Here is a 23,290-nt window from a genome sequence, read left to right as displayed (position 1 = left end):
TCCCAGTAAGTTGAGTCAAATATGTCTTACGAAACTCTGCTGTTCGTCATCTGAACCAGCAATATGTGTCACATGATGATATGTAAATCTTGTGATGAAGATATAAATTTATATGGAAGTGTCATTTATATAGCGTCAAGTCACATTTCACAAGTCACATTTTTTATGACAATAATTTTTGTGTGGGGCTTTCTTCTATGTTGTGTATTTGTATCAACTCAAACAAATATGGAAGAGCATAAGTCTGATGAGTAATTGTTCATATGGAAGTTTTAAATAAAATGAAATACATTCAAATGTTATGAACTATTGTACGCTAATTCTTTAGTTAAATTTACAGGTCAATTGTTATCAATTATCATACCATGAGATACAGTCCTGTGCAAAAGTCCTAGTCCGACATTAGCTAAAACGGTGATTGTAATGAAAACCTGGCAACCCAGGGTGAAGTGATTAGTCAGTTTGTTGGAGTGGTTTCACCATGTCCAAACAACTATACCCATCAGGTGCTAAAAAACGTAAAAAGAAATAAGTTGAAGAAGAAAAGAAACAACTCTCTCAAGGTAATGTGAAATGAATTTTTCCATGAACACATAATGACAACAAATGCTTCATGGTAACTCGGTAGAGTGTTTGAGGGCTGTCTTTTCAGTGTTTGGCTTCAATCTAATGCAGTGGCATCATGACGTCCTGGGTCACTGTCAAAACCACTTTCAAATGTTTATATGCAATAAACACTGCACTATGACAAATGCTTTTTTTTCAGTCCAGTAAATATGTTATGTTAGAAAAGGGGTGTTAGCAGTGGGAGTGGGATAGCGGTCCGTGATTGCTGGAGCTGGAGGGGTGTGTGTCCATGATTGTCAGAGCGGTGTAAGGGGAAAGTTAAACTGAAGACGCTTTATTATTCCTTTAACTCTCCAGGCCCACTCCACTGCTGTATGGGCCCCCGGGAATGCTGGGCTCCATGAATTTGTCATGCCCACCCACCCCTTAACGGGGCCCCAGAGTAGGACAACTAGTGAGATGTGCCTACCTCCTGCCACTTCACAAACTGCAGTGCACCAGCCCCTTATGGCCTTTCTGACAGGTGGTGAGTGCATCAGAACCTGGGAAAACCTTGACCAGGATTCAAACCCCAGCCTCCTGCAACAAAGTCATTCAATATTTATTATGGTCTTTATGGTTTTACTGTCACTGTGTTGGGTGTGCAAACGGGTGTGTTCACTATTTGACCCAGAAATGAGCCCCAGGTACACTCATACCCCCTTTCCACCAAACAGGTTCCAGGGCTGGTTCGTAGCCAGTGCCTGACTTTGCACCGGTTCTTTGTTTTTCCACCACCTAAGCACTGGCCAAACCAGTCCCAAAATGGTTCCAAACAGGTTACAGACAAGCACCAACTTTGAGCTGGGCTAAACTGGAGCCAGAGCTAAGAACCGATGATGCAGGGGTATTAAAGGTGCCGTATGTGGGATTGTGGCCAAAACTGGTACTGCTATCACATTCAAAATACTGTAGAGCGCGGTATCCTCTCTGCCTCCCCCCAGACTAGGGGTTGCCAGATCCAGCATGAGCGTCTACTACTAGCGTTTCCACTAATCCTTGCCACCACACCATAAATTTCATACAAAAAAAATCATCACCAGACTTAATATACATAAGTATAATACATAATAGGCCAGGACAAACGTCCTGCCCACTCAAATGAAAGTTTGCGAAGATTCAGGAGATAGGGAAAAGGTAAATGAGCCTTAAGTTTTACTTTTACTTCTGGGAAGTACAAGCACGGATAGCTACCGTACCCCCCCAACCACCCCTTGGCCGAACCACGGATGCCAGACTACTGAACCCCCCTCCCCCTTTTGTATTACACACCGCTACATGAAGAGGTCACTTCCACAGAAAACACAAGGAGCTTCCATGGCAAGTGACAAGTCTTACACCGGTACCCGGTCACTTCACCAGTCCCGGACCGGCAATCTCTTCACCAGGGCCAGGAGAAGAGATTGCAGCCCGGCCCCAGGAGAAGACACCAACGGTCTGGGACCAGGTGAAGAGACTGCAGCCCTGGGACTTGTTTCTGCACTAGTTCGTTTGTTTTTTGTTAAGCCCAGCGCCCAGCGCAACACAAAATGCATCTATTTAACGCATTTTGCGCTATCCCGCTTCTGGGCTCGCTCTTTGTTGGTTCACAACTAGTGCAACGCAAAATGCGTTCATTTGTTAGTTCGTTAACCCCAACGCAATGCAAAATGCACTATCCCATTTCTGGGCTAGTTCATTAAAAGTGAGCGCTCGCCCAGTTCCTCATTAAAGGGCTGATTTTAACGTGGACCTCAGAGTGCCCCCCACCCCCCCCCCCTTGACCACCAAAATTGAATCATTTGTTCCTTTTGCCAGTATCAATATTTCCTGAAATTTACATCCAAATCCGTCCATAACTTTTATGAGTTACCTTGCACACGGACAGACAGACAGACAAACCAACACCACCAAAAACATAACCTCCTTGGCAGAGGTAAATATAGATTAGTTCAGGACAAAGTGTGTGTGGCTTTGAGAGATAAATGAATAAATGAATGAATGAATGAATGAGAACCGTATGGGACCAGAGCCAGTGAAGTGGTGACACACACACACCAGCGGAGGGTGTGTGTGTGTGTGTGTGTGTGTGTGTGTGTGTGTGTGCGCGCGCCTAATGAGATATGAGCGCGTGATTCAGAGGAACGGAACAGAGTTCAGTTTTTCTACACAATCTGTTTGTCCTGTTGTTGCAGTGGTTACGACCAACAGTGACCATTTAGAGTTCTGTTAATAAAGTCACCAGTGGAATAACTGGGGTCATCCTTAGACGTCCAGCTGGACGCACGATATATATGTGTAAATAATTCAGTTCAGAGTGTGCATGTGCATGTGTGTGGGGGGGTGCAGACAGCTGAGGGGGTCCATCTATAGTCAGATGAGGGTGAGGAGGTCCATCCAGACAGGTGAGGGTAAGAGAGGAGGTCACAGGTCACAGATAGCCTCTAATACTTCTTAACTCTAACCATAATGCTGTCAGATCAGATAACTGGAAACACTGGGAGCGGAGGCGTTGTTGTGGGTTAAATAGTGAACGCACCTGTTTAGCGCACCCTTCAACGCAAATAGTGAGTGAACGATGGCTTAGCGAACGAAACAAGCGCAGAAACGAAATTTGGGTTTGTTAAGCCTCTGCGTTCGCTGACTCATCGTTCACTCTCTATTTGCGCTGAGGGGCGCGCAAACAGCTGCGTTCACTATTTAACCCAGAAACGTACTCCTGGCTCTCAGTGGTTCTTACCAGGTGGTCAGACTAAGGGAGAGCCGGCGTCGGTCTTCAAATTCTTCTCTGCTTTCAGTTGTCTCCATGTTTCAAAAGCATCTCCTATACGTATCCTTGTTTTGTTTCTCATTTTGTCACAATGTATTTGGGAATAATAAGAGGCCTTCTAGGTTTATTAACATCAGATGTTTATGATCAGAAATGTTCCAGCTGCAACTCAGTGGGAACTGGCAACCTGGATGCTGAAAGGCTACTGACTTGGTGATTAAAAGACAGGTGATGGGTGGAGCATCAATACCAAAACACACAGTGACAACATAAACATCATTTCGGGGCTGACACTTAGCTTTTCAAATGCAAATATTCTGGCTGGAGTACTACTGTAAGTGATATCAATATTTGAAATGAAGATGATTCCTTAATGTCTGGTGACAGTCAGGGCCAATTTATAATTACTTAGAACATAATTCCTACATACTGCACCTTTAATACTATATATTATTACTGACAATATTAACAGTATATAATCTGTGAACGAGTCTATAAAAATAGAGCATTTATGTTTGATAAACATTGTAAATGAGGATTATTGCATCACATATTGCATGTACAGTAATTCACACTCTATCAGTAGAGTAAATAGTGGAATTTGGATTCTACCTATCATACGTACTTGCAACTGTGAAATAGTCTCTCAGGTTGTAATTTGTTTTCACAGCCCAAACTATCTACATATGTGGATAAACGCCAAGAAAAATGCTTTTAAAATGAAAAGGAAAAACCCTCTGGGAATCTCTTGTCCCTCAGCTTTTCTTCCTCAGTGCAAACACTGATGAGTAAAAGCTTTGGATTTCACAGCAATGTCCAAGGCCTGGTGTGAGTGAAGGAGAAGGTTGTTGTTCAACTGGATGAATAGACGACAGCAGGGCACGAGGGAGAGCGATGTCCAGGAGTCTTAGCTCGATCAAGGCTTTGTTACCCTCGGCTCACATCCAAACTTCCACACTAAGAGTGCATACTGAGGTGGAATACAAATGTGTGACTTTGTCGTAATCGGTATTTGTCTCTTTAGGTATGTTACTACTCTGTTCCAATAGTCTTACTATCGAATCGTCACCTTCCTACAATAATACAATAAGTTGTTTTTTTTTTCCCCAAATTTTTTGGGAAACACAGATGACTTATGGAATTATATTAGAAAGATGATGAAATATAAGTAAAACACTCATTGTTAAAGGGTTATTGCAGCGCATACAAATGGGATCTTTCATGGGTTAAACCAATGCTTGACAAGATACTTTCTAGCAATCAGCTTTAGCCAAAAAAAAAAAAGACTTTCAGGAAGAAAACAGAAAAATATGATCCACTGTCAAAAGGGCAGTATGACCTGTATATGAGCGACAATCAATCAAATTTATTTATATAGTGTCACATCATAACAAAGTTACCTCATGACACTTACAGAGCCGTATATATATATATATATATATATATATATATATATATATATATATAATTTTCTTTTATACTTTTTTTTTTAACCCTATCTTTTTCTCCAAATGTGAAGTTTTGAAATAGATACTAAGAGAATGGAATACACATACAGTTAAGAACCTGAAGGATAGGATTTTTGCACAGTGGGTGTAAATGGGTCACAAACGTGTCGTCAACCAGATAGAGCTAATCTTGCACTTTTGCATAGATGTAAATTAAGGAATATACATTGAAGAATTTTCTAATTTTATGCAAGTAAGCCTTATTGTAAAACAGTATGCATGTTATCTTTGAGTTTCAGTACTGTAATTAATATATATATAAAGCAGTGGTGTGTAACAGTTGCAGAACACACAACATGCTGTTAATGATATTACAGCGTCTGTAATGTCTGCTTCTGGGGTTCAGAGGCGCCACAACACAGATCCAGCCATAACATTGATGGACATTTCAATAGATTGTTTCATAGATTTGAAATACTACGGAAGTTGTATGTACACTTTATTATGGACCCACCAGTGGCTGAAATGTGGAGAAACAGCCAAAACACCAGAAACTCTAATGCAAAACACTGGTAAATCGCACTCAGGTGCAAAACTTAATGGGCATATTTATCACAACAAATCATGGGAGCCAAAACAATGGTGAATATATGCACAAATGAAGCAAATGTGAAACCTGCACAATTCACTGCACAATTCATTCTTTAAGGATCTAGCCCTAAAATTCTAAGGATCTCAGTTAAAAGTGTTTTAGTAAGTCTGGCTAAATAAAATTTGATGGACACAAATTAAAAGTACATCACTGTATGAACAAACAGATACAAAGCAGATACATCTTGAGCAAATTGGTAATCTGATCAAACAACATGACAAATGGTGGATCCAATTGTATATGAGTGATAAATTCTCATCCTCCCCTATTTTATTACTACTTTTCTTTAAATTATTGATGGTTGTTCTATGTGTATGTTTTTAGTATGGTGTTTTTGTATGGTTTTATCACTGAGTTTTACTTTGTGTTTTATATACATTTTTTGTGTGGACGTATGGCTGAAACATCTACTTTCAATAACTTCTGCTGTTGTTGTCTTGGCCAGGACACTCTGGCAAAAGGGATTTTTAATCCTGAGTCTTTTTTTTCTCCATCTGGTTAAATAAAGGTTAATGATAAAATAATAATGATCATTTTACTACCAGAGCTTTAACTTATCCATTTGGGGTCCAGTGTTTACATCTGTTGCCTCTACATTCGTTTATCCATCAACCGGTTGATCTGCAGTGTCTGCGAAAAGCCATGTGTCGGATGAGGTGTGTTTTCTAATGTAAATTCAGGTCTGGTGATGTCAAAGAGCATTCAATAGCAGCCACCCAAACAGTCAGGCTTTATAGTTTACTGTACAATGACAGCATGAGTACTACTAATTCTTTATTGACTATTAAGCACACCAATTAAACACATGTTTCATTAACTTTAGAGAGCCCTATAGACGACATAAATAAGGGATATGTGGTAAAAATGCCTCCTGCCTGGCTGCTCTTGATGAACTCTCCATGCCAAAGGCCTGACACTGCTTGCGTAAGTGGGTTCTTTTAAAAAATGACTGCATTTGCATGACAATGGCTGATGGCTTCGGGTGCTATGGAGGGCGGGAGGGAGGGGATGGGGGATCTGGAGGGAGGTAGAAGACAGGCTGGGACTCTTGGACAGACAACACTAAGATCGCTGGCTCTCTCCCAGTCAGGAGGCCTGGGGACTCTGCTGGATATGCTGGACACTGACACAGAGGTACTGGATGAGGAGTGTAGGCTGGATTTGGGTGCAGATATCATGTATGTGTGTTGGTTTTTACACCTAGATTACACAAACAGGGGCGCTCTGATGGTCTCGTGGAGAAATATACCAAGTGGACTACAGACAGAAGGAACGAACCTGTTGCAGAGTGATATATTACAAGACTTGTGACCTGAAAATTCACTTTTGAGATATTAGTGGCTCATATAACATTTTCCTGCATTTTCTATACAAGCTAAGTGATTGTTTTCTTTCAGCCGGAGGCCAGACAGACATCGAGATGACTGGAGCTCTGTACACTGGACTCATGCTCTTCTCCATTGTGGTAACAAACCTTTCCAATCAAATCTACATAACATACAGTTAGATGCATGAAGGTAGTTATTTGTCTGAAATTGAATGCAGTTGTTACATGGTGTCGTCATAGTTAGATTAGGTTTCAATTAAAAGCAACAGGACATTTCCTAGATTAACAGGTAGTTTATTTATCAAACCAAAAGTACCAATTCTGGGGGCACTGCATCAAAAGCAGGAACTTTATAGGAGTTAAAAGTCTGCAGTTAAAAGTCATTGAGAGGTCAAAAACTCCAGTAACTTCAACTTGTGTAATATTTGATTCATGATGAACATAGCACAAAAATGTTGCTTTTGGATTTAGGTTCAAGCATTTATTGTTTAGATTTATAGTATAACTATATATATTGTGTTATATATTATAGTATAATAGTCTGTAGAATAAGATTTGTTCAGTTTGGTTTTATGAGGAAAGCCTTGATTTAAACCATGTAGAAAAGATGACATGAAACAATGCATCGCATATGACTAAGTTTTTATCGGAATTGGGCAAAAAAAACTTTTCTGTCTAAGCTTCTGCATCCAAAGTTCTTTAAGCAGAAATAGGACTTTACTATCCAGGATTCCTTGACATGAATCACTGAAAAAATATTGTAACTTTAGATTGAACTGTATACACATGTACCTAAACCACAGGCTAATTTGTTCATTTAGTCATTCATTCATTTTTTAAACCTTCTTAATCCTCTAAAGCAGGGGTAGGCAACTTGTAGCTCCTTGGCTACATCTGGATCTCGAACCTTGCTCCAGTTGTTCCCTTTGGCTTTGTCAAATGAATGGAAATGAATAACACTTTTTTTCTTTTTTTTTTTTTTTTTAAATTTTGCTGTTATTGTCACAACCATTAAGTCATTCTGATGTTATGCAGTTGTAAAAAAGGAAACTACACTCCAAATAGTTGCAAAAACAGAAGTAGTGGTAGCAATAAAAGTAGATATCTTTTTTATTAATGACACTGATGCAGTGGTGGATCCAGAAAAAATGGAAGGGGGGAACCAAAGCAAAGAGTTCACTTTAATAAGGTTGTCTTCAGTTATGGCATTGAATTCCATTGCATTCATAATAATTTAAAATTAGAAACAACAGCATACAGTAGAGGTATAGGCTATGTTTGACAACTTTGTGTGATTCATTCAATCACTGGCTGTGTTCCACGGCAACTCAAAGACATTTAATATTCAGTCCATGCAGTTCTATAGTTCCAACTGTACAATAATACGTTCCATACCTTCTGTCGCTGCCCGTTTGTTTTTCATGCAGACCCAAATGCTGCTTGAATAGACAGTTGTTGCTTCATGATTAGACTTTAGATTTAACTCCCTTTCCCACATAGACTCTCGTTATAAATGATGTGTGCGCAGTAGACCCCCCCCCCCCCGCCTTTTTTTTTTTTTAATACAACAGATAGGAGAGGCTTGGGATGCATACATTTGCCCATCAGAGTGCATGTGGATGGATGGCTCACTAAGTAGTGCTACAGTCTGAGATGTGGGAGACCGGAGTTTGAATACCAGCAAGGGTGCTTATATTCTTTTCAACATTTTACATGTTCAAATGGGGGGGGCTCGGGGTACTGGTAGGTAAATCCACCTTTGCTGATGGTATTCATCTGTATACCCCATTACAAAGAAAGCCTTCACATACCAGTTGATTTTTGCTGCACAACACAATAACCACAAATGTCACAATTTTCTTTTGTGTAATTCTGTAATTTCTTTGTAGTTCTGAGCATGCACCAAAACTTTGATTTAATCTGACTTATTCTTAACTAACTAATCCTAAAGAGCTTCTCACAGAGTTACCAATTTAGGGAAAATATTAGTAAGACTTTTTTGTCCCCAGACAGAGGATTTTTTGTAATATTTCTTTCCATAGATTCTAAAGGTTGTCGATCCACGCTCTAAAAGGTCATCAGTCTAGTGTGCTCAAACTGCAGAATTGTCCAGATAGTGTACACTTGTGTGTGCATGTATGAAACATCACTGATTAAATTAACTTTTTCCTGTAGGTGGTTTGTGAGAGTGAGCCGACTCAAGCTGGGCCAGACAGAACAGGGGACTCATATGGTGAGATGCTCTAAATCACTTTTAATGGTCATTTTGGGGCTGGCAGGTCCAATTCACGGAGCTGTCTTCTGTTGTCTGCCTTGACAACACATTAAAAACCCAACAATGCACATCTGGAGTCACTGATTTCATGCAATATTTCATGGCTTTGTTGTGGTTGTTTTCTGTGTCAGACCATGTAGGACAGGCCGGTCTGGTCCACTTAACATCACACTGGGCCTTTCAGCTCATCAATGAGTCGCTGACCTACTCCAGGGCCGACAGCTTCTGCAGAGGCCAGTTCAGCTCAATCCTGACTCTGGATCAGTTAGAGGACCGGGAGGGAGCCCGGGAGCTGCTCCATCAGGCTGGAATCCATTCACCGATCTGGGTCCAGAATTCCAGGAGAGCACCTCCCACATCTGTGAACCTCTACAAGCAGTGTGAGTGGATGCACAAGCTTGTAACTCCTCACTGCCTACATTTATTTACAATTATATGAAAAAATACATTATTTGTTTCATTGCTGTCAAACAGATGCTAAATTAAATGGAAAATGTTCATTTGAATATATGGGCAAAAGTATTGGGATATGTTGATTTCAGGTGTTTGTTTTTTAGCAGGGGTCTGGGCTACAAATCAATAATGACAAATGTCATGATATAGTTTTATATTGGGATAAATATCATTGCATTGGTTAGTTTTGTTTAAATTGTTAGCGTTTGCTTCCAAAATGCCACAGAGATGGTTTTGACTTAATTTCTAACAACACTGATTTAGTTTATTTATTTATTTATTTATCTAATCCATTCCAATCCAGTTTTATTTATAAAGCACAAATTTAAATAAACACAAAGGTTTCCAAAGTGCTGTACAGTAAAATAAACACAAAAAAACATAATAAGAAGATAAAATATGAAGATAAAAACACAATAAAATAAGTAATAAATAATAAAATATCCATGCACATAAAATCAACCTCCTACGGGGTGTAAAAAGCCAAAGAAAAGAGATGGGTTTTAAGAAGAGTTTTAAAATTAGACAGTGAGGAGGCCTGTCTAATGTGCAGCAGCAGGTCATTCCACAGTTTTGGAGCTGCAACAGAAAACGTTCGATCCTCTCTGAGCTTCAGCTGAGTTTTGGGAACCCTCAGGAGCAGCTCCATGACTATCCATGACTATGATTTTAAATATTCTACCTCTAAATTTCTAGATGCAAATATAAGAATTGGAAGCAAAGATAAGAATTTTAACAAAACTATCCAATGCAATGCAATGATATTTACCATAATATAAAATTATGTTGACATCTGTCATTATTGTTTTGTGTCCCAGACCCCTGTTTGAAAACAAACACCTGAATTCAACGTGTCCCAATACTTTTGTCTATATAGTGTTTGTACATTGTTGAACAGCATCTCATTACAAAAACCATGGAACACTGAGGTGAATTTGTGACAGTAGTCTCCAAGGGGATAAAACTAATTCATTATACAACTCCACAAATCATCATTCTCTTCTTCTGTTCTTGTTTAGATCTAAAATTCTCAGCTCTTAACTTCCCAAAGGAGTCACGTGATGGTTTTTCACGTGTCAACATGTCCTTTCCGGCCGTGTCGTCCATCAGTGTTTGTGTCCGTGTTCAGTGGGACCCACAGTGGAACGACGTGTCGACCATCTTCTCTTATGCTGCTCCTGTTTTTACCAATGAGTTCCAGTTGCGTAGCCAGGTGGACGCGCAGGGACGCATCCTCCTGGCGCTCATTATCCACGGGAAGCACCTGCCATATAAGGCGTCATTCCCCAATGACGGGGCCTGGCATCAGATCTGTGTCACATGGCAGCAGAGCAGTGGACGCTGGGCGATTTATGTGGATGGGGACAGGAAGGACATGGGCACAGGCACTGAGATATCCAGGGATATTCATGGCGATGGGATACTCATCCTGGGTCAGGACCAGGACTCATTTGGAGGGAATTTCACTGAGCCGTTTTTTGGAAATATAACTGACCTGAATGTTTGGAATATTTCTCTGGAAGCAAGACATGTCCGGGCCCTAAATGCATGTTTACCTTTAACCCAGGAGGCTCTTTTCAGCTGGGACCTCGACCACCTGAGCAGCCATCCAGTGGTCAGACAGGTGGAGGCGTTTCTTCAATGCCCAGGTAAGACCATCTGGTGTATGTATTGTCTTCTCCTAAGACTATTTTTTAGCTCACCGCTCGATAGGCCATGAGTAGCTGTGTCCAGCACTGTCGTTTTCATCCTCATCATCTTCATCCTCATTGTCTTCATCCTCATCTTCATCTTCGTCATCATTTTAGCAATTTTTTCAAACATCTTCCCTCACAAAACTTCTAAGCAGATTCATTTGAAATTTTATGTGTAGCTTCCTTTGGACAATGTCTACAAAATTTGTTCACAGTTTGGACAAACTTTGATTTAGAATTTTTGAAATATTCAAACATTACCTTTACTTATAATGAGCCAAATTTTGATGGCTTGTAACATGGAAATGGTTAGAGATATTAATATAGTCAGAGTGCGATTGGTTGGGGGGGTTGGGGGGGATCAACCCCTCTCTGGCTCTTACATCCCTACTTCTGTTGCAGGAATTTCATCCCTGAAGGGGGGTGGGGTGGTGGTGGGGTAACCCCGTCAATGATTAAAAACCAATTGAAATAACAGGCAGGTTGTGACTGAGTTTACTTACACCTAGATCCTACATTGCTGGCACTAATTTTCACCTGAACCAAACTGTTGGCCGCTCGGAGTTTGAGCCATTCATCGTGGATCCGTGTATGACTTTGGCTGACGGGGTGAGCGTGGACATCAAAGTATCATGGGACACTGGGGCTAAACGTTCATTCATTGCTCAGTCAGTGTTCCCTTTTTTGTCTGACTCTGAGACTGGCGATTTTGTGGTTATGCAGGGAATGGAATTTAGCTTTGTTCCTGTGCCACCACATAATGTGGTCTTAGACTGTGACCTGGTTAAAGGCGTATTTCCAGTGCAGGTTGGTCTACTGGCCCACCACCACCTGTTGTTGTAGCCCAGGGGTGTCCAATCCTGGTCCTTGAGGGCCGGTATCCAGCATGTTTTAGTTGTATCCCTCTTCCAACACACCTGATTCATTCATGATAAGCCTATCATCAAGCTCTGCAGAAGCCTGATAATGACTGTCAGGTGTGCTGGTAGAGGAAAACATCTAAAACATGCAGGATACCGGCCCTCGAGGACCAGGATTGGTTACAGAAGTGTCCTGCGAGAGCTTTGTTGACCCCAGTCCAGTCTGCGCAGTGTAGAATTGTGTCTGATCCTGTTGCAATAACTAATGTTGATAAGGCATTGATTGATCCAGTTTCACTGTGTGGTCTGTGTTCATCTGTGTCTACAGACCAGCGGATTAAAGCACAGAAATCAAACACATCTCTCTCTGCATTGTGGGACCAGGTTGTGCCACATGACTAAACTGGAGATAGTACTCAGGGTTATTTTGTTCATGATGAGTTGTTAAGGAGAAGACACACCAACTGGACTGCCAATTGTCACCAGAAAAGGTAACCTGCCCATCAGTCGGCTCCTGTCTCCCCACCACAGTCAAAAAAGTGTGAAGAACACACCAAATCAACTACCGACTTCAGCGTACATTCTGCGCTTGCGTGAGACGTAAAACCGGAAAATGATGGAACATCTCTCTAAACACAGAGCTCGCTGTTGTCAGTCATTGTTGTCAGCAGAGAGTGTTGAGTAGTCAAGACGGGTTGTTGTTGTTGTACCTATTGAACGGATAGTAATAAGAAGATACTGGCATTGTCAGCTCTCTGGCTTCTTCTTGTGGAAGAAGAAAGAAGTCGTATTTGAAAAGTAAGGAGAACTCACACTATGATAACAATGTTAACAGTGTTCACATCATTGAATGAATGAAGTCCATAGGCAACACTGACTGGCGCGCATTCATATACGATATGAGCAGCGAATGGCCTACTATAGAAAATAATAATAGTGTGAAGTATTCACGTGTAAACTCCTTGTTCACTGACTCACTAGTCAAGGGCTATCCGTCCACCAATCAGATCGGTCTAACTGAACGACGGGTAGTGGTCAATTACACATATTGAATTGGCCGGAAAGACTAGCAATGGCATGATGGCCGATCGCACATATCACACCGAGCAGACTCATGCCACCGACCTCGCCAGACTGCCCAACGATGTCCGACTGCCAAAAATTGGGTTGATGTGTCTTTGCCTTTAATTACTAAGTGGATATGAAGGTGATTTGGTAGGTGAAGCTGTATTTCAGGTTGTGGTGCCTGCTGAGTTTAGAGCTGAAGTGTTGAAAACGGCACATGGACATTTCGGGGTGGGTAAAATCTATCTGCATGTCCTTAAACACTTGCATTAAAGATGAAGCTTCAGCTGTTTGACGTGTAATAAGGCCTACCGTTAACTTAAAGAATTAGACCTGTTGATTGCTTTTTTTTCATGATAAAAAAAATCGCAAATTGTACCCTTAATATAGTAACTATTAAGCACTGATAGGAAGTCATATATGGACTTTCATTTGGGTGCATGACCTTTGACCTTGAGTGACCTTAAAGAGTCAAAGTCAAGGTCTCCACGGTCTAGATTTCAACAATCTTTGTCTCTGAAACTACTGGTCACATTAATTTAATTTTTTTTTTAAAGTAGCTTCCCTGGAACAATGTTCACAATGTTGATTTCTGACAAATTTTTTGGAATATTACAATTTTACCTGTACTTATAATGAGATATATTTTGATGACTTATAAAATGGAAATACCTTGACATATCAATATAGTTACTATTGAACACTGATAGGAAGTTTTACACTGATAGAGGGAATGCATCAAACTAAATGCATGAAATAACACTTGCCATAATATACCCAATTTTCACGCATATAATCTGTCCTTTTTTTTTACTAAAAGGAAATGGCAATGCATATATTGACAAGAGTGACTACACTGTTACTCGTAAAGTTGGAATAAATTTTTTTTTTTTTTACCTCTTCTCATAAAATGACTGTGTAACTAGGACTCAGTATGTATTCATTGCACCTGGTCAAAGGAGATTACTGATTTGTATAAAGAGAAATAACAAGAGGAATTTGTCCAAAAACACAATTATTTCAACTTCAAGGGCAACAGTGTACCTAGAGAGAAAGCAAAATGTAAATGTGATAATCTTGAATTTGGATTCTGAATTATCTTTATTTTATATAACTTTTCAATATAGATCCTTTTACTCGAACTGTAGTTTTTCTTACTGATCATAGTTTTTATTACTTGGTACATAGTTTTTATATGGATATTTATTTTACCTTATAGTGTATGTTTTATTTATTCCTGCAGCCTCCTGAGCCATTGCATCAAAATCTCATTTTGATGCAAATCTAAATGACAAATAAATTCTGTCTATGTCTATTTTGGGACATTAATAGAAATGCAACTGGCTAAAATGAGAAGAGTCGGTGCTGCAAAAGGGAAAGTATTTATCATTACTTTATTATTACCATTCTTTTAAGGAAAATTATTCATTCATTCATTCATTCATCCATCCATTCATTCATTCATTCGTTTATGTCGAGCATTTACAGAATACATGCAAATTCAAAATTCCAAAAAACAATCATTCATTTATACTCAAAAAGGAGTGGGAAGAAGAAAAACTTATTTAATCCCACCCCCATTCTCATCATCAAGTAACTTAACATAATAACATTTTAAATACTCACTCCTGTCCTTTGACTTCAAGCCAGAACAATGAACAAAATAGGCCTATACCAAATTAGAATGAACTCATTTGACAGTATTTACATTATAGAACCAAAATGTGTGTAAAAAATAGAAACAAAGTACATTCCTGGTGGTGTTACTATGGGTAACAGTTAACACTCAATTTACATGATAATAATTACATACCAACAATGGTAAAAATAAAAAAACTGCAATACCACAAGTGGTAAAGAACAGCAATAATTACATACCAACAATGCTATGAAAAAAACCCAAAAAGCTACAATAGCACTGAGGGTCTAGGGCAGCACATACCAGCAATGGTAAGAACAATACCAGAAGGTAATGGACAACACATACCAACTAGATGAGGAACAACAAGCACACATTAACATATAAGACAGAATATTGATGGAACAGTATTAAGACCCTCCATGTTTATATGTATAATTTATTTATATTTATTTATTTATTTCACAACAAAGTCACATTAAAGTCATTAAATGTACTGAGGCAATATCACACCTGTAAGTCATATTTATTCACTATAGATGGCCTGACTAGTGAAGATGATGTAAGTCAACCATGCTCATGAGTCAGCACAACAATCATGTTTGGCTGGAAAGATGTCACATGAGAGCAGATGACTTAAAGACAATCCTGTTTGTGTCAGAAAACTGATGAAAATGAGATCAGTTAGGCTGATTCTAACTGCTAATACTAAATCATACAGATGCAGTTATACAAATACATCTGGCACCACTGAACATACTCACATAATCATAAACACAACAAATGTCATGTAATGTACAATGACGCCATCAGGGAGTAAATTTGCTGGCCACCCCACTGGCCAGTTGCATAGATTGTGGTAGCGTCGGTTATGCTTTCCATACCAAATGCACAGCCAGCCAGACTGAGGAAGCCGCTCTCACATCACTCAAAGCCCCTGCTCCCTGGCCGCTATGTCATGCTCCAACAGCAGCAGTTTAGCATGTGCGCGTGACCGGTCACTGATCTCAAAAAGGGTTAAAGGTGGGGTCCGAGATCTCAGAAAAATGGTTTGAGCAAGCTACATTTTGAAAATACTCAATTCAAAAGTCCAAACCCCTTTCTTCAGACAACCCTCCGACGCTGGCTATGGCCCCAGCCCCAACTCTGACCCTGGCTGAGGCTCCGGCTCAGGGATCCATGCATACCTCATTCAGTCTCCTCCAACACCCCTGCTCTTACAGAAGAGCCCCAGTTCATACTTATCTGACTAACGTTACATTTCCTAGTGATTTATGTTAGTGACAAAACAGTTTGCCGGTGAACCTTACATCCTAATATAACTAATAAGCAAAGCCAAGCTCTGGCTCTGGCTTCACTTCCTGTACAAGCACTAAAAGCCTCTGAGAATGCATGATTCATGCTCAAAGAGGGGTAGGCACGGGGGTGGGGGGTGGGGGGGTAGAATCGGTAGAATTTGAAAAACGTACCTGTAAACAACCCGTTGCCATGGCAACATACAATTTTATTATTATCTAATTGTTGCCAAGCCATTCAGAAAATGTATGATGTTAAAGTTGGCATTGGCATTTTGCTGCCCCCTGGTCTAGATGGTAGGGTTAAAAGTAAAAGAAACAACAATATTCTTACAAACCATGATTTTATTCAGAATTTACACAGACTTTGAATCTAATATTCTATAGCTAAGCTTCAAAGACTTTTTCTAAGACTTAAATGTGCTGCATACTACTAACTAGTTAAGTGACAATAACCTTTGTCTATAGTACTAACTTCAAAATTTCAAACAAGTAATACTATAGAGATTTTGTCAGTTGTTTTTTTCTGATACTTAAAGGTGCTACATACTACTCAATACTGACAATGAACTTAGTCTATAGCTAACTTCAAAATTTCAAACAAGTAATACTACAGAGGTTTTGTCAGTTATTTTTCTAATACTTAAATGTGCTACATACTACTCAATAGTGACACTAACGTTAGTCTACAGCTAACTTCAAAATTTCAAACAAGTAATACTACAAAGGTTTTTCCTTACACTGATATAGATATGAAAGATATGAAAATAATTCAGCTGGAATAGTGATGGCGAAATTGTATGCTTACCTATGCTGAAATTGACTGGAATTTTGGCTGTGAAATGATTCAGTCTATTTTCCATACATTTTGACACAATCTGACATTCTCCTAATAGAATTCGAGATTGTCCTGACAGAATTCTTATATTTTTTGCCGTATTTTTCCAATCTTCAGATCCCACTTCCAAATAGAATTACAATCTGTCCTAGTAGGATTGCAAATTCTCCTAGGACAGATTGGAATTCCAATCTTCAGATCCTAATGTCTTACTAAAATTACTATCTGTCCTAGTAGGATAAGGAACCCTACTAGGACAGATAGTAATTGTAGTTTGTCCTAGGACAAACTAAAATTACTATCTGTCCTAGTAGGATTAGGAATCCTACTGGATTTCAATCTCTACTGTGACATATATATATATATATATATATATATATATATATATATATATATATATATATATATATATATATGTATGTATAATTATTATAGTAAATAAAGAAATACTAGTACTGATAACGTGAAAATTTCTCATTAACTGTCTTAAAAATAAAGAAATGAGAAAAAAAAAAAAAAAAAAAAAAAACAACCCTCCCTGTAATTTCTCAGGTGAGCTCTCCCTGTATAGGCCCTCGTTGTGTGTGTGTGTGTGTGTGTGTGCGTGTGTGTGTGTGTGTGTGTGTGTGTGTGTGTGTGTGAGAGAGAGAGAACCAGAGAGGAGTTGAATGACATTAGACATGTGTTGTGCTAAGCTTCTAGGTAAAGGTTGCAAAAGTTATCACCATGAAAAGGCCTTCCAAGCCCTTAGCTGAAAAATTTTGAAGCAGAGAAAAGAGGAGGCAGAAAAGTAATCCAATTGTAGAGGTATGTAACTTTTTATAATGTTAAAAATCTTTTGATGCTACTAGCAACAGCTAGCTGAATGGAAATGAAGCAAAGTTGGCTAATTATGCTTTATGCTGTGAGATATATCTGCTAAGGTGTCTGGTTCACGGCGGTTTCTACATTTTGCTGTCCAGTTTACTGCTGGTTAGCTGGTTTCTGTATGTTGCTATCTGGCTTACTGATGGTTAGTTGGTTTATATATGTTTCTCTTTGGTTTACTGCTCGTTAACTGGTTTATATATGTTTCTATCTGGCTTACTGCTGGTTAGCTGGTTTATATATGTTTCCATCTGGTTTATATATTTTTTAAATCTGTTTTTCTGCTGGTTAGCTGGTTTATATATGCTTCTATCTGGTTTACTGATAGTTAGCTGGTTTATATATGTTTTGTATTTGGTTTACTGCCGGTTAGCTGGTTTCTATATGTTGCTATCTGGCTTACTGCTGGTTAGCTGGTTTACACACACACACACACACACACACACACACACACACACACACACTGTACTATTATTATTCTATGCACATTAGATCATTAGTAACTTTAAATGTAACACAGTAAACCAAAGTATATCAGTCGGTGTTTCCATAAGGTTTCCTGATAGTCTTCTACCTGCCTTATACTACAGCAGTGTAATAACATCCTGAAATTAAGGCTTCTAGTTTTGGTGTGCCACTCCAAGATTTTAAGTGGCCATCTGGGCACCCCAATGAGAAATTTCTGGAGGCGCCTCTGCTAATGTGAAAATGTTTCCTTTATATCTTAAACCACAGGGTGTGTGGACACTCTCCTGGGGGGACATGAGCACATGGGGGGGGGGGGGGGGGGGTCACATCGTCATGCGTGCAGGTGCGTTAGTGACTACTGTTGTGGGTGGGGGGGCATCTCGGGGGCAATAGGCTCATGATGCCATTAGTGGGTTGAGAAACCCTGTGTTAAACACTACTCACATTTTGTTGTGGTACATGCTCATGCACAATGTGAATCTTCATCATGAAGGAGCAACATTTTCTTATATATCTCACATATCTCAAGTCTATCTCTTCTTCTGTTGGGATTTCCTCTGTTTTTATGCTATGCTGTGTGTTGACCTTTTGACGTTTTCTCTGGATCGGTTACCCAACAAAATGTCCCAAAAATGCATATATTTTTTATTCTTACACTCTACTATCACCTGTCCTGAATGGAATCCTCATATCTGACATTAGATCAGTCAGATCAGTGTTCATAATGTAGTGATTGTGTCATTTCCTGCACCACAGTTTCATTCAGGGGGATTTCTGCAGAAAAATAGATCTGTAGAAATGAACGCTTGTGTCTGACTCAGACACGTATGAACAGATGACAGATGTTGAATGACCTGACGGGATAGAGGGAGGTGAATCTGAGACAAAGAAGCAGGGAGGGAAGGATGGAGGGGATTCCCACAGCTTAGCTCCATGCAGATGGAAACTCCCCCGCTTCAATGGGTTTCTTTTCCTATGAAGGATTTGTGCACATAGTTTTTACTTTTACACTGACAAATTAAGCTTTAGAAATATACTAACAATGTTTTCATGAATTATTCTTATTCTTTCTTGATGCTTTTTAGCAGTGGTGTCAAACATACGGCCCACGGGCCAAAATTGGCTCACCAAAGGGTCCAATCTGGCCCACAGCTTAAATTTGCAAAGTGCAAAAATTACACTGACAATATTAACAGTCAAGGGTGTTGATCTCATTTTAGTTCAGGTTCCACATACAGACTAATTGTGATCTCAACTTGAAATCACAATTGGTCTGTAAAGATAATAAGATAATAGCATAATAACCTATAAATAATGACTCCAAATTTTCTTCTTGGTTTAATGTGAAAAAATAGTACTTAAATATAAATAAATAATGACAACTCTAACTTGCTGTATTTGTTTTTTGTGCAAAAAAAATAACAGTGAATTATGAAAGATTTACATTAACAAACTATCCTTAACAACAAGTGGTGCCACAACAAACCCCACCCCTCGCACATATTGTAGCTTATTTTGGCATTGATCCAGCTGACGTCATCGTGTCTATACCTCTGCTGATGTCAGCATAGACATAGACAGCATGGAAAAATTTCGACCATTATAAGTAAATGACGAAAAAAAAAAGATTTTAAAAATTCATAAAAAAATTTATATAATGTTAGTAATAGTAAAGTAATATAATGTGAATAACTTGAACAAATATGAACAATCTGAAATGTCTAAAGAAAATTAAGTGCAATTTTAACAATATAATGCCTGTTAGTAAATGTTTTGTGCCTTTATAGATCCAATTGTAATGAACATATAAATAATAAGTTGAGGTGTAATTTTATTAAAATTCATTCAATTCTCATTTTTCTTAAGAAATTTCAAATTTTTTAGGTAATTCACATATTTTTGTTTGGATAGTTGGTAAATGTAAACATTTTCATAATTTAATTTTGCACTAAAACAGAGAGAAATTTGAACTTGTCATTATTTATAGGCTATTATGTTATTATGTTACTGGTCTGGCCCACTTGAACTCAAATGGGGTTGAATGTGGAACCTGAAAGAAAATGAGTTTGACCCCCCTGCTTTATAGAATCTACTAAAATATAGTAACGGATAATATTGACTTATCAGCTATTGTTACTCGACTGATGTTTTCACCCTTTTCTGCACAAAGTTTGTTTCTTTTTCTTTGTGCAACTGACTCATTTTAACTAACTCTTGTGCTGTTTGTGTGAATGTCCGGTGGTGTGACTGTGTATATAGCGGTGCACCACCAGATGGAGCTGCAGGGCTGCAAGACGCTGCAAGGCTGGTCAGATCAGCTCCCACTGTTTGACATGACAGACTGCTCTGATCCACTGCGTTTTATCTGCAGGAGCAGCCGAGGTGAGTGGACGCAATGACATAACAAATGATGTTCTTGTCCTTTCTGTAATTCATAATATCCAGTCTGTTTTCACACTTATGGGTATTTCTACTGTAGAGGGAGACAATAGAGACACTACAGGAGTTATCCTCAGGGTCTGAATATTTCATTTTATATTTTGCTTCAGTACATTTTAATACATTTTTACTCATCAGTTCACCAATAAATGTCTGAAAAAAGAAAAATGTGCATCTAAGGGCCTAGGACTGCTCATACTATGTTCTCATAATGTTCAGCCTTGAGTTAGCTTGAGAAATGAGTTACAGCCTAGTGGATGCATAAAAAAAAAAAAAAACTAAACAAATTAACCAGGTCATTATCATGTTATGTATCTTAGATTTCACTGTTTGGTAGATGGTCATGTTTGGTTGTTTCATGAAAACTGAGAACATTCAGTACAAATAAATACTACAAATTGTGCCTCAATCATCTGAAATACTTAATAATGAAATCTCATGCAAGAACCACTTGCATTTATAGAGGATCTAGTATAAATTAATTCTGATACATTTACTCTAGTAAGTTTTGGAATAAGTTGGACAATGTGATGATAAAAGTGATCTCATCAGTCGATACTGTCACGATTAACATGAAATCGTCATTTCTTACCAGGTTAAAGACTGATTTTTGGTTGAAGAAACCTTATTGTTGTTGCTGGGTTTCAATTATTTGTAGACAAGAACCCATAAGAAAACTAGAAAAGCACTTGGAGAGCACAAACCTCCGCCAAGGCAAAACCACTCAACCCCCCTGATCACCACCAAAATGTAATCATTTGTTCCTTGTGCCAGTATCAACATTTCCTAAAAATTTCATCCAAATTTGTCCATAACTTTTTGAGTTATCTTGCTAACAGACAAACAGACAGACAAACTCTGATGAAAACATAACTTCCGCCGTTCCTTGGCGGAGGTAAGTATGTCATGAAAGACGAAAGAAAATGAAAAACCTATAACAAGGGGGATTTTATGACAAAAACAAAACAAAGACAAACACATTATTAATGTGTAACAAGATGAAGAAGCTGTAACAAAAAAAATTAAGGAAAACAGCATTTAAGATGTAACAAAAAGGATGAGAAGGGATAAAAGATTTTACAAGACAAAAACAGATGGTTTCATTTTTATTGGTTTTTTTTTTTTTTTGCACATTTTAATTTATTTTTTATTTAATGTTAAACACTAAAGAAAAAGGAAAATGAAAATGGCATATCACAATGATTATATTTGGAACCTCACAATAAATATCCTTCATACTATAATATCACTAAATATCATTGTTTTATGACCCACAGTTACTTTTTTTAGATTGTTTACATGATCAGATTAGAAATATTACTTCTTGTCCTTCACATTTGGACACATTCACTCCAGGGGTAGAGCAGGTCATCCAATAATCGAAGGGCTGGCGGTTCGAATCCTGCTGTGTCCCACTCATCTGCTGTTGTGTCCTTGGGCAAGACACTTCACCCCCCTTGCTTCCAGTGCTGCTACTGGTGTATGAATGTTCGGTGGTTGTCGGAGGGGCCGCGTTTCTGTCAGTCTGCCCCAGGGCAGCTGTGGATACAAATGTAGTTTACCACCACCAGAGTGTGAATGTGTGAGTGAATGAATAATGGACCTGCTGTACATGCTTTGAGTATCTGTTCATAGAAAAGCGCTATATAAATCTAATTCATTATTACTATTAGGTCTGGTGAACGTCTGACATCCTTTGGTGTTATGCACATTTATTCCTACAGACCAACTTTAAAGATAATTGGCAGCATTCACAGTCTTACTGTAACATGAAATTAATATTAACAATAAAGCTGACCTTAAAAACACAACTTAAATATCATATTAAGCATATTTACATTACATAATTAATTTTTAATTGTGTATTATGTACTGAACATTGCAACAGATTCTTGCAAAATTCTTGCCTCAAAAGAATAAAAGAAGGTCGCTGTGTTATCCACCTACCTACTGTTAATGTTACATACTGTGAGAAGTAATATTCTGATATCTCAATAGCTGTTATCTTTCCTTATTGACCTGCAGTAACATATTCATTCATTTGTCATAAAGAACTTTCTTTGATGTCCTTGGATGTTTTTTATCTTTTCATTATTTTGCCCTTCTGGAAATACTATATGTTGATTTTCAGCTCCTTTAAATCCTGCAGTTAAATATGTTACTTGAGGATTTTTACCTGATTTATGCCATTATGACATGAAGCTCCACAGAGTAAATATGTGGTTATTTTTTTTGTCCGTTAAACTTGGGAAGGTGCAGAAAGTGTTGTCTGCCGTTTTACAAGTGTTGTTTTTGTTTAGAAACAGAAAAAATTTCCACATCTGTGGGTGGCTTCATGTTTCTGAAGCAAATGGCCTACAACAAGTTAACATGGGAAACTCTCACATCAGATTTTTTAGATGAGAAGAAATCAGAAAATGTGTTGTCTCTAAACCAATTATCTTATACCATTACATTTTCAGTGATTTAAAGGGGTTTTATGTAGTGTTCATATTCCAAACTCACAAAAGTAGGAGGAAGCATCGCACCAGAACTTAGTAAAGTATAAAGCTCAGTGTTTACACACATCTGTATTATGGTTTCATCCAGTTTTCTTCTTCAAACTAAAACTCATA

At 38.5% G+C, this 23,290-nt stretch overlaps 1 protein-coding gene across 1 annotated transcript in view; it reads left to right on the top strand.

The window, feature by feature from the left end:
* Window positions 1-6,856: 6,856 nt before the first annotated feature.
* The window catches only part of adgrd2 (adhesion G protein-coupled receptor D2), a 90,679-nt gene continuing 74,245 nt past the window's right edge, over window positions 6,857-23,290 (top strand). The window contains exons 1-5 of the mRNA XM_030144249.1: window positions 6,857-6,920; window positions 8,958-9,016; window positions 9,184-9,437; window positions 10,530-11,159; window positions 20,496-20,618. Of these exons, the coding sequence (XP_030000109.1) occupies window positions 6,876-6,920; window positions 8,958-9,016; window positions 9,184-9,437; window positions 10,530-11,159; window positions 20,496-20,618 (1,111 nt within the window). The 5' untranslated portion in view covers window positions 6,857-6,875. The remainder of the gene's footprint in view (window positions 6,921-8,957; window positions 9,017-9,183; window positions 9,438-10,529; window positions 11,160-20,495; window positions 20,619-23,290) is intronic.

The sequence above is a fragment of the Sphaeramia orbicularis genome, chromosome 9, assembly GCF_902148855.1.
Source record: "Sphaeramia orbicularis chromosome 9, fSphaOr1.1, whole genome shotgun sequence".
NCBI classification, from domain to species: domain Eukaryota; kingdom Metazoa; phylum Chordata; class Actinopteri; order Kurtiformes; family Apogonidae; genus Sphaeramia; species Sphaeramia orbicularis.
This window is presented reverse-complemented; position numbering and strand designations above follow the sequence as displayed.